This window comes from Diaphorina citri, unplaced genomic scaffold (genome assembly GCF_000475195.1).
Source record: "Diaphorina citri unplaced genomic scaffold, Diaci psyllid genome assembly version 1.1 scaffold474, whole genome shotgun sequence".
In the NCBI taxonomy this organism is placed as follows: domain Eukaryota; kingdom Metazoa; phylum Arthropoda; class Insecta; order Hemiptera; family Psyllidae; genus Diaphorina; species Diaphorina citri.
In genome coordinates, this window is record NW_007377909.1 from 211,940 (window position 1) to 224,170 (window position 12,231).

Here is a 12,231-nt window from a genome sequence, read left to right on the forward strand (position 1 = left end):
ATATGGTGTCGATCGATCGTGTCGACAAGGTGAGTTATAGAGCCAGAGTGTGCAGGCTATATAGAACTAGACGTGCCCTTGAATCGGCTGAATCACTCGTACCCTGACCGGCCAATTTCAGGACTGTGGGGACTACATGAAACGGATACTCACTCTCGTGGGAGAGGATGGGCTCTGTCAGCATTGTGGTGAACCTGACGATACTATTCCGACCTTTTTTGTGAAATGTACACTCCAACTGGTGTGGTGGTTTAATAATACATTTTATCGAATCAAATAACAATTACATAAGGCAGATTAGTAAAAATAGACTATAGTAATAGTAATAGTAATAATTGTGCTTTATTATTAAATTTTAACATATCATGACAATTATAACAAGATTAAATTGTGACAGCACTACCACTAGTCCACCCAACGGACCCAACCCCCCCGGGGCCAACAGAAGGACGCGTGGAGCATGAGGGTGGCCCCCCATACCCCCCGCCTCCATCCGTCCACCCCAAAAGGGATGGGAAGACTAGAATTGCCACACTAAAGATTCAAGATAATCTTGAATCCTTGATTCGTGGCAAGGGACAGGGACACAGGGACTATACAAATACATATTTTTTATTTAATGACTTGATTGAATAAGAAAAGCAAAGCTTAATGACTTGGTGCTAAATGGTGTAGCGTATGTAAAATATAAATTGCTTGCTCTAAATAATGACGTGTTACATAATGATTCCATGCTTTTGGTTATTTTATACTTTCGTAAAAATTTAGAAATAAAAATTTAAATGTGACATGAATTCAAGATTCACGCCCCGTGTTCAAGATGTTTAAAACTTTAATTAGATTGCTCTTGGCTTCCTTATAATCATCATAGTTGAGAGCACTGCTTGCAAACTTGATGTACTTCTGACATTTATTGATCAACTCTGCTTCTATGTACGAAACTGAAAAAGAAGAAAAATCATACATACATTTAGACTATGGTTCTATCAAATTACTAGACATCGTTCAGACTAATCTTTAGCCTAAAGGTTCACTTATTGGTGGTTAACTTTTGGACGTATGTATCTACTACAGGTAGATAGGATCCATACTCTATTCTTAGCAGGTAGGTTTAGTTTTTTCTTCTTCTTCTCCTTCTTTTTAGAAGGTATTTTAGAATGCACTCAGCCTTGTGAAGAAGCTACTTCTATCTAACTAGCAACCAGTGGTGCGGTAAGTCAGCATAGAATTTGAATTACTAAACCATTTACTTGTAATTACCAGGAAAATTGTGACATTTCTTTGGCGTACAACAAAGAAATATGTCCATAATATTGAAAATGAGAATGCCGACTCTATTTAAAGGGAAAATGCTAGGAAGAAGAACGAGAATATTGAAAATGATAACTTACTTTCTTGCTCTGGTTGAGTCACAAGGGCTGGCATAGCAGGTTGCGGGGCGGGGGTGGAAGGAGAAGATGGCGTAACTGCTGGAGAAGGGAAAGAAGGAATTGATGGTCCAGGAATCAATGGTCCTGATATTGATGGACCAGGCAAGTTTTGTGGCATTGATGGAGGGGATGGTAGCGTTCCTGAAATAGGGAATAGAAATAATTGTTGTTTTCAAATGCTTGGAGTTGCCTATTAGGTCATTTTCCCTATGGAAATAATTAAACTACTTACATGGGTGGTATAGCTAAATTGATCTAGCACATTAAATCAATCTAGGCGCACGGCAGTGCGCCAGGCCAAGTTCTGGCCTGAGCACGCCAGTGTGTAGAAGTTTACACCAAATAATAATTTGACATATTGTACAAGCTATCATCATTTTATCTAGACAAGAGTAGAAGTGAGTAGGTATCTACTTATTTAGTAAATGTAAATGTACTTGTACAAGAAGGGAAATATAATTTGAAAAATAATAATAATAAAAATCTTACCTCCTGAAGAAGTCGGTGCAGGAAATGAAGGAGTAACATCTTCATTAGAATTCTCCCTTGGAGGGGAAGGCAACTGATCATTCGAGTTCTGACTAGACAAGCTGGGACCTTCTGAACCTTCTCCGCTTTCTGGTGGGCCTGGGATGGGTGTTTCTCCACTTTTCAAACAATTGTGAATGTAAGCTGCTTTCCATTTGGCATACTTTTTGTTCTGTTCTATGTCCTCTGAGGTTTCACCAAATGTTTGGAGAACATCCATCAATATACTTGCAGTGTAGAATGCTTTGACCACATTTCTGAAAAGAAAAAAAAATCCAATTTGCAATACCTATCAACTTGCTCACATTTTTTCTTCTAGTTTTAAAGGTTGTTGTCCCCCTTCCTTTTATTAGTAATCTAATCTCCTTTTCATTCAAAACCACATTTCTGAAAAGAAAAAAATCCAATTTGCAATATCTATCAACTTGCTCACATTTTTTCTTCTAGTTTTAAAGGTTGTTGTCCCCCTTCCTTTTATTAGTAATCTAATCTCCTTTTCATTCAATACAAAATAGGTATACAGGTTTTTATTTATTTGAGAAACAAAGTGAGAACAAAACTTACTTATTAAAAGTAGAAGCTCTATCCATTGAATCTGCCCACTGGAACAATTTCAAAGCATAATTTTCAATATAAGCTTGAGCTGCAGTCTCGTTCATAATTGTGTCATTATCTCGGTGTGTTTTCTTTTCTTGTTCCAGCCAATCCATCAGTTTCAATAGCAACATTTTTGCTCCATCAGAAGATTTGTCTATTTTCAGAGCCTTTTGAAGTGCATGAAGTCTACCTGTAAATACCAATTTGACAAAGTTATATAAATAGTGATTGATAAATAGCTGCATAGTTTATACCACCTAAATAGGACAAAAGAGAAGGTACCTACTCTAGCAGTAAGGTGCTTACTATTATTGTGGTCAAATTATCAAACATTGTTGATGAATTCAATACATCAGATTGAACTCATGCCCTCCTGATAATCAGGCAAGCATCTTGACCAGTACCTATACCACCAAAGTGGGCAAATGCAGAACAATATTAGACAAATTAAAATATCTAGGTAATGCTTAGAAAGTTAACTTACACCAATAACTGACAGTAAGATCTCTGTTGTCATGTTCCGAAGCAACATTCAAGAAAATTTGACAAAGTTATAATAAATAGTGATTGATAAATAGCTGCATATTTTATACCACCAAAATAGGACAAAAGAGAAGCTACTCTAGCAGTAAGGTGCTTACTATTATTGGGGTCAAATTATCAAACATTGTTGATGAATTCCATACATCAGATTGAACTCATGCCCTCCTGATAATCAGGCAAGCATCTTGACTACTATACCACCAAAGCAGGCAAATGCAGAACAATATTAGACAAATTCAAATATCTAGGTAATGCTTAGAAAGTTAACTTACACCAATAACTGACAGTAAGATCTCTGTTGTCATGTTCCGAAGCAACATTCAAGAAGTGCTGAATGGCTTTCAGACTGTCTGGACAGGGGGGTAGTTGAATAGCCATTGATGTGATGGATCTGAAATTGAAAGAAACAAATCTGTAAATAAATCACATTGTTTTTTTCCTCCTGTGTATTTCATAAACTAAATAGATAACTATTTGTAGACCCTTGTGATTATAATGGGGCCCTTTTAGTGTTTCTAAGGAGCTGGCAAGTAAAGGGGTTTAACGTCACTTAAGTTACCTGAGGTCTTCTTACAACAGGGGCTTTATCATCAATTAGGTAACAAGAAAAATGCCTCAATTCCTGAGCAAGTTTTGAAGTTTCCTGAACATAGCCTTTCCCGTCCCTAGCTAAAGTGACGTTAATCCATAGTCTTCTTCTAGGTATCTATCTTCAGAGAGAGGTTGTACTTACCAAGTATTACACAATATCTAGTGGTATTTGCAGAACTGAAGTGACTTGTTGGGTGTTTTAATATACAATTAATATTACAAATTACGGCTTGTACTTTGAAATTTCACACTGATAATACTGTTATATTCCTTTTCATGATTTTTTTCAGGCCTTTTTTACTTTTGATTTTGAACTTTTTGCTTTTGATCTTTTGTTTTTGTTTTTCAAATTTTCACTACACAGAGGTAAAGTTTGGCCATTACCTCTGTGCAGTAATCTTATTTCTCTATGCACTAAAAATAATAGTACCTCTTTGGGGAGATCTCATTGGTTGAATTTTCAAAAGTAATCAATTTCAACCAATCAGAAAAGAGCGTTTTGTTTTTGAAATTTGTTTACCTATTTAAATTCACAAATTACAGCTTGTACTTTGAAATTTCACACTGATATATTCCTTTTCATGATTTTTTCAGGCCTTTTTCACTTTTGATTTTGAACTTTTTGCTTTTGCTTTTGATCTTTTGTTTTTGTTTTCAAAATTTTCACTACACAGAGGTAAAGTTTGGCCATTACCTCTGTGCAGTAATCTTATTTCTCTATGCACTAAAAATAATAAGAAGTCACATCCGTGGAAAAGAAAAGCTCTTTTTTGTATTTAACCTAACCCTATAATAACATTCATCACTGCTCTAATTGTGAAAACTCCTTGCCTTTAACATTTAACCTAACCCTATAATAACACTGGTCACTGCTCACATCTGTGCCAGTTCCTTTGGTAGCAATATTCCATGGACGTGACTTCTGCACAAGTACCGTTGTTTTTTTCAAGAGGTTTTGGTAGGTACCTACTTATCTAGAAGTAATGTCAATTTAAAATTGTTACAAAAAGGAGATGTCACAAATGAGCAGTGACTAGTGTTATTCTTTTTCAATGTTATGTCTTCTGAAGAATTACTGAATATTTACCTAAGTAAGCTTATTACTAACATTTCTTTTTTCCTCTCTTTTCAGACCTAAAGACATGAAAAATCTAAAAATTCTTGATTCACCCGATAGTGCTTCACCACCCGAATTGAAAACTCTCCCGTCAGATGCACCCCTAAAAATAGGCTCCCCTTTAAATTAAAAAACTACGTGTTTTAGCGTTTTTCCGAATTTCGAAAAACGGTTCTCGAGTTTTCAGGGATGGCAAGTTTTTTTTAATACCCTGTAAGGCCCTAGTCATTAAGTTGGCATAAAGGTAAAGAAAAAATAGATCTTCTTCTTTTTCTTTTCTTTTTTTTTTTTCTTCTTTTTCTTTCCTTTTTCTTCTTCTTCTTCTTCTTCTTCTTCTTTTTCTTCCTAGCCTTTTCCTACTTACATAGGGTCAGCTTTCCCTTGTCAGCCCTTCCAGGCTGGCCTAAAGATAAAAAAATAGATAAAAATATGCAATCTCGTTTCTCTCACAGGTGGAGCACATCGCCTGCGGCGCGACAACCGTCACCATCTATGTAAATATGTTTAGGAATGAATATAACTAGGTACCTACCTATTCACACATTGTAAATTATGTTTTACTAGAAATCAGTTTAGGCTGTATGAGGTAATTATATTGAGAATTATATTGTAAATCTTTAGAGGTTGGGTGCCGAATAGCTTAAAAAAAAAAAAAACAAAAATATGAAAATACATAGATATACCTACGTAGTTATTTACCTGATATGAATAGTAATTGTAAACCATAACCTAGATGAAGGAGAAAAATCCATCTCCATAGAAGTTAGGATTAGCTTAGGGGATGTATGCATTGTATTTATAAAATTTAATAAAATAAAGCAGAAATTTTCATATTCATATTCATTTTTCTTTTTCTTCTTCTTCTTCTTCTTCTTCTTCTTCTTCTTCTTCTTCTTCTTCTTCTTCTTCTTCTTCTTCTTAGCCCTTTCCTATTTACATAGGGTCAGCTTTCCCTTGTCAGCCCTTCCAGGCTGGCCTAAAGATAAAAAAATGGTTAAAAATATGCAATCTCGTTTCTCTCACAGGTGGAGCACATCGCCTGCGGCGCGACAACCGTCACCAGTGGCCCACCGTGGTGCTGTTGGCGGGGCCCCATCGTTCCGGGGCCCTTAGTGTGGGCGCTGCCCGGGTTCTGGCCTCGCACGATATTAACACGCTAGTATTTTTGACGGAGCCCGAGGTGTTCACGGCCCCCCTGGCTCATGAGCTGGCCTCACACCGACTGAGTGGACACCCTGTAACGAGCAACATACAGGGTGAGTGTCAAGTCAAAGAGTCATGTTTACACTTAACAGTCTTACACTTAACATATTTTTTTTACAAAGAAAATTAATGAACATACCATCCTTCATTTTCTTGTTTATATTTGTTTCAATAATTTTCTGCAAATTTATTTGTAAAAATAAAATAAAAAAAAGTATTATTAATAATAAAAAAAAAAAAAATGGAACGATCAAAAAGCCAACCTTGTTTATCCTGCTGGGATAGGACTGAAAAGTTCCTTTACCTTTACCCCAGCAGTCTACCAAGGTCTTGTATATTTTGACATACGAGTATTATGGGGAGTACATTTTACCTTTCTTTCTGGCTCCCCTAGAGCTTACGTGACGTGATATTACTACTGTTTCTACCTTTATCGGCTGTTTACTTTGTTTTTTCTTTTTTTAAGATGAGTGTTTCACCGCCGTTTTTATTTCGTAGCAATGAACCAACTGCTACATTGGACGCATGTGGTCTGTGTCGTAGCATGCCCATCCCGTAGTATGCCTCTCATCAGATGGGCGAGAAGAGACACAATACTTCCCATTTAGGTGCTGGGTCAACACGAGAACACCAGAAAGTAACCCGTTGAAATATTTGCAAAACGAGTGCAAATTTTTTTGTCGATGATGGGATTCGAACCCGGGACCTTCTGCATGGCAAGCAAGCACGTTACCACTGGACCAACCGTGCCCCCGATACCTATTGAGGATGTGTTTCCATTAGGTACATCGACTGGAACTCGAATAGGTAATGCCCGCCATCACTCACATTCAGACGCCATGCGCCACCCGGCCTGGGAATTTAGACCACGCTACGCCACTGCACCCAGGTCTGAAAGTTGGAACGTGTGTGGCAGAAGAAGCTCGAGACCTAGGTCTGTTAGACCGTCTGAGGTCTGAGACGTAGGTCTCGAGATTTTTCCTGCTTTGGAGCACAAAAAAATTCAGCACTCAAGTACTCAAGAGTTATACTGGTGCTTAGCAGTGTATTGTATCTTATGGGTGCTATGTAACGTACCTACCTTGATAGTCTAAAAAGAAATACAAATGAACCTTCATTTAAGGAAAAAAATCAAATTTCATCTCAACTGAGACGACTCAGAACTTTAATCGAAAATACGGAAGTTTATGATTATTATGTATCTAAATAGCTATTTCCATAAATTTAATACAAGTGCTTTTCGACCTTCGTGGTTAATGTAACCGAAAGGTCCTGGTTCTTATGAGAACTACCACATGTGTGCTTTTGGTAATTCGGTTCCTGATGAGAACGCTTTGCCCCGTGTTAAAACTGTACCGTTACATGACCGACACTCTTGTAGAGACTTTCCCAGTCCTTTGCTGGCAGTTTGAAACGCTCGAGCGTGAATCATTGGAAAAATAAAAACATAATTTATCGACTGTTAATAATAAAAGGCTCTTGAGTGGAAGGTAATCACTAGGCGATGTTAACGCCCGAGGCGTTCTCTACCACCTAACCCTTAGAGCTCCGTTATTGTGTGGTCACATTCTCACCACAGACAGTATGAAGTGTATACTGTATAATTCCATGCTTCGGGTTGGTGATCTTAACACATGCCCGCGGTGCTGAAGTTTAGGATTTCGATTAGACAGAATTTCATCTGAGATTTTGACCCAAATGGTTCAATAATGGAGCTGCACTATCAACATGTTTTCCTCTTCTCATAAGATTGCTCCATGAAAAAAATGCCAGTTCACTTATAGTAAATACCTATTAGGGGCCCAAAGCCAGATCAAAGAGAAATGGCTGTAGTAGTCTTGAGGTCATTATCTTGGTCAAAGGTCATTTATCTTGAAAAAATTTGGCCTGCGGCGCAGTTATTTCATGGTGCAAATGGAGGACTCAAGAAATTTAACAGGCCTGAGAAAAAAAAAAAAAAAAAAAAAAAAATCGGCTGCGGCGCAGTGGGAATAGGGTGGAAAATCTTGGAAAAGTAGACTGGAAATTTTGAAAAATTGGACTTGAAAACCGGGAAAAGTCAGGGAATTTTATTTTTCCATTTTGGTAGACACCCTGTTTTTGGTCCCAACTGAACCCAACTTTTAAGGCTGTCTGCCTCTACAGTCTCTACACCTAAGCCTCAGAGTGGGGTTTTTGTGTAATACTTACCTAACTAGTTTTTATTATTATTATTATTATTATTTTTAAAAAAAGAGGTTTGATAGAGAAAAGTGTAACATGGGAGGTCTTATTGTCCCGAAATCGAAGAGAAAAGGAGGGCAGGATAGGAGAAAGCCAACCGTTCCGAGAAAGGACCTTCAATTTGTCTGTTATCGCGTAGTATGTCAAAACTACAGAATGGGCATGTTACGACAAAGACCACACGAATCTAATTAATGATCTCGTTATTTTCAGATCTCCCCACGGAAAACATCGATCTCATAATCTCAGGTCTGTCATCTTACGAGTGTGAAAGTTACGTGAGGAGAGATGTAATCAATTATATCAATGATCAGAAAGTTCCTATCCTAAGTCTAGACCCTAATAAGAAAGGTAAGATCACTCAAGTTAAGTAACGTTGCGCGTGGTTGGTATCTGAATGAAAGTTCCTATCCTAAGTCTAGACCCTAATAAGAAAGGTAAGATCACTCAAGTTAAGTAATGTTGCACGTGATTGGTATCTGGATGAAAGTTCCTATCCTAAGTCTAGAGTCTAGACCCTAATAAGAAAGGTAAGATCACTCAAGTTAAGTAACGTTGAGCGTGGTTGGAATCTGAATGAAAGTTTCTATCCTAAGTCTAGACTCTAGACCCTAATAAGAAAGGTAAGATCACTCAAGTTAAGTAACGTTGAGCGCGGTTGGTATCTGGATGAAAGTTCCTATCCTAAGTCTAGACCCTAATAAGAAAGGTAAGATCACTCAAGTTAAGTAACGTTGAGCGCGGTTGGTATCTGGATGAAAGTTCCTATCCTAAGTCTAGACCCTAATAAGAAAGGTAAGATCACTCAAGTTAAGTAACGTTGAGCGCGGTTGGTATCTGGATGAAAGTTCCTATCCTAAGTCTAGACCCTAATAAGAAAGGTAAGATCACTCAAGTTAAGTAACGTTGAGCGTGATTGGTATCTGGATGAAAGTTCCTATCCTAAGTCTAGACCCTAATAAGAAAGGTAAGATCACTCAAGTTAAGTAACGTTGAGCGTGTAGTTGGTATATGGATGAAAGTTATGTCGAGGACCGGGAATAAGTCCCAACTCAGCGTATACGTCAGGATGATCAAAAGTCTCCTATCCTGAAGTGTACGAGTCCTAGACCCTAATAAGAGAGGTAAGGATCTTGAGGTGCTGAGTTCGAATCGCCATCCGTGACGTAAAATTTTCTAATCAAGCTAACTCCGTGCCAGACTAGGCTTGCACGCCGGAGGTCCCGGTTCGAATCCGGCGGGGTCGAAGTTTTTCGGCTCTGTGCTTGGAGTTCGGTGGCCACTCAGCCTCGTGGAGTATAATATATAGTAAAGGGCGAAAAGTATTCCTTTTTTTAAATGCACAACAACTGGTATTTAAATAAATAAATTAATGAATAAAAGAGAGAAGTAAAAAAAACTTCACACATGCACTTATTCCACTAAAAATATAAAAAAGCATAGGTAACTTCTGTTATTTAATCTAAAAAATCTGCTCTAAAGAAGCACCAAATTTTAGGAATTATTCTTTTCAGAACTTCAAAGCAATTTTCTTTTTTTTTTTTAAGAGGTTTGACAGAGGGATATGTAACTTCCTATGGTCTTATCGTGCCGCGAAATCGGAAGAGAGAAGGAGACAGGATAGGAGAAAGCCAGCCGTTCCGAGAACGAACATTATCCCATCAGGAGAAAATCCGCCCCGGGCGGGAATCGAACCCGCGGCCTAGCGCTTACAAGGCAGACGCACTACCAACTAAGCTAACTAGGCTGGCGCAATTTTCTTAAAACTCGAATTTTCGACTTTCGCCCTTTTTCCGATCAGCCCCTCAGTTACGATTCTAATTTTATTCTCTTTTCCCATTTCTTCTCCCACAGGCATCGGTCATAACGTAGAGGTTAAATATTCCATCATAAGCGTACTCCCGCTCTCCTACAGCAAATGCAATGGTAAACTTTACCTATGTAACCTGGCTCTACCTAACGGGATATACAAGGACCTTAACATTCAATATAGATCGCCTTTTGGAGCCAAATTCATAATTCCACTCCACCAGAAGTAGTTCGAACCCGCGACCTAGCGCTTACAAGCTAACTAGACTGGCCACTAATAGGGTAAACTCTATCGGGCGCTATCTAACGGGATATCCAAGGACCTGAACATTCAATATAGATCGCCTTTTGGAGCCAAATTCATCATTCCACTCCACCAGAAGTAGTTCCCTACCCAGAATCGAACCCGCGACCTGTCACGCCACATGCGTCTAATGTAGCAGCCCTAACGGGATATCCAAGGACCTTAACATTCAATATAGATCGCCTTTTGGAGCCAAATTCATCATTCCACTCCACCAGAAGTAGAATAAATAGAACAAGGAAGGTCTTATCGTCCCAAAATCGAAGAAGACAGGATAGAAGAATGCCAACCGTTCCGAGAACGAACGATATCTGTTTAGTAACTCGAACTTCAATAGATCTCCTTTTGGAGCGCAATCCATCATCCCACTACACCAGAAGTAAAAGTTCGGAATCGAACCCGCGACCTAGCGCTTACAAGCTAACTAGACTGGCCAACTAATAGGGTAAACTCTATCGGGCGCTACCTAACGGGATATATAAGGACCTTAACATTCAATATAGATCGCCTTTTGGAGCCAAATTCATCATTCCCCTTCACCAGAAGTAGGTCAAACCCCAGAATCGAACCCGCGACCTGTCACGCCACATGCGTCTAATGTAGCAGCTTGGAAGAGAGGACAGAATAAAAGAAACCAGCCGTTCCAAGAACGAACCTTATCTGTTTGGGATAAAGTTCGCCCCGGCGAGAATCGAACCCGCGACCTAGCGCCTTACGAGGCGGACGCGCTACCATGCTAACTAGAATGGATATTTTTATTTGTCGTATATTTTTTGTCGTATTTGTATAGCGTATACATTATTTGTATAGCGTATGCATATTTGTACAGCGTATACATTATTTGTATAGCTTATACATTATTTGTATAGCGTATACAGAATTTTATCTTTTTACTTTCCTAATTTTCGTATACGTGTAGAGCTAAATATTTTTCGAACCTAAGTGTAATTTGTTTTTAAAATACCTTGTTGAAGTTTGTATGTATTTGTTGTAAATATTCGGTTTAAATTTTAATGTTTTGTACAGCGAACGTAGTTGTAGCTTTTTTTTTTTTTTTTTTTTTTTTTTTTTTTTTTTTGCGTTTGGTCCTTCACCAGAAGTAGGACAAATGGAACAACAGAGGTGTTATCGTCCCGAAATCGAAGAAGGCAGGATAGAAGAATGCCAAACGTTCCGAGAACGAACGATATCTTTTTAGAAACTCGAACTTCAATATGGATCTCCTTTTGGAGCGAAATTCATCATTCCACTCCACCAGAAGTAGTTCCCTACCCAGAATCGAACCCGCGACCTGTCACGCCACATGCGTCTAATGTAGCAGCTTGGAAGAGAGGACAGAATAAAAGAAAACCAGCCGTTCCAAGAACGAACCTTATCTGTTTGGGATACAGTTCGCCCCGGGAATCAAAGAGGTTTGATAGAGAGAACTGTAATAACGGAATTCTTATCGTCCCGAAATTAAAGAAGACAGGATAGGAGAAAGCCTGCCGTGCCGAGAACAAACCTTATCTGTTTGAGATAAATTTCGCAGGGAATCAAAACCAGCCGTTCTGAGAACGGACGATATCTGGCGTTTGCAAATACAGGCGGTGTTGACTATTAGGTCATTCTTCCGTTTGGGATAAAGTTCGCCCCGGGCGGGAATCGAACCCGCGTTTCGTATAATTGTAAATTTGTATTTATATTAGTTTATTATTTTAATATTAGATATACACAGTAGGTAGGTACCTATTTATTTTTATATACAGAATTTTGTGTTTTTTTTTTAACTTTTCGGATTTGGTTGTGCAAAGTTCAGTTACTTGTTTTTATACTCGTATGTTTTTTTTTTTTTTTTTTTTTCTAGTTTGTGATAGGGGGGGGGGGGGAGGGAAAGAAAAGGAAAA

General features: G+C 38.3%; 2 protein-coding genes across 4 annotated transcripts in view; one reads left to right on the forward strand and one right to left on the reverse strand.

Moving 5' to 3' along the window:
• LOC103509216 (enhancer of mRNA-decapping protein 3) overlaps positions 1-10,450 on the forward strand; it is a 22,136-nt gene extending 11,686 nt beyond the window's left edge. Inside the window, exons 7-9 of the mRNA XM_017444092.2 lie at positions 5,832-6,062; positions 8,446-8,583; positions 10,087-10,450. Coding sequence (XP_017299581.1) covers positions 5,832-6,062; positions 8,446-8,583; positions 10,087-10,271 — 554 coding nt within the window. The 3' untranslated portion in view covers positions 10,272-10,450. The remainder of the gene's footprint in view (positions 1-5,831; positions 6,063-8,445; positions 8,584-10,086) is intronic.
• LOC103509201 (vacuolar protein sorting-associated protein VTA1 homolog) lies at positions 289-4,297 on the reverse strand. Of its 3 annotated transcripts, XM_026823607.1 has the most exons (7): positions 4,220-4,297; positions 3,832-3,905; positions 3,371-3,489; positions 2,523-2,745; positions 1,920-2,215; positions 1,392-1,571; positions 289-941 (listed from the first exon to the last, which is right to left on the reverse strand). In XM_026823607.1, the coding sequence occupies exons 3-7, from the start codon at positions 3,474-3,476 to the stop codon at positions 796-798; spliced, it is 951 nt and encodes a 316-aa protein (XP_026679408.1). In that variant the 5' UTR covers positions 3,477-3,489; positions 3,832-3,905; positions 4,220-4,297; the 3' UTR covers positions 289-795. The 3 variants fall into 3 exon arrangements, with proteins under 3 accessions (XP_026679408.1, XP_008472019.1, XP_008472020.1); XM_008473797.3 differs by lacking the exon at positions 4,220-4,297 and having other exon boundaries at positions 3,832-4,034; XM_008473798.3 differs by lacking the exons at positions 3,371-3,489; positions 3,832-3,905; positions 4,220-4,297 and adding an exon at positions 3,040-3,090.
• Positions 10,451-12,231: the final 1,781 nt, after the last annotated feature.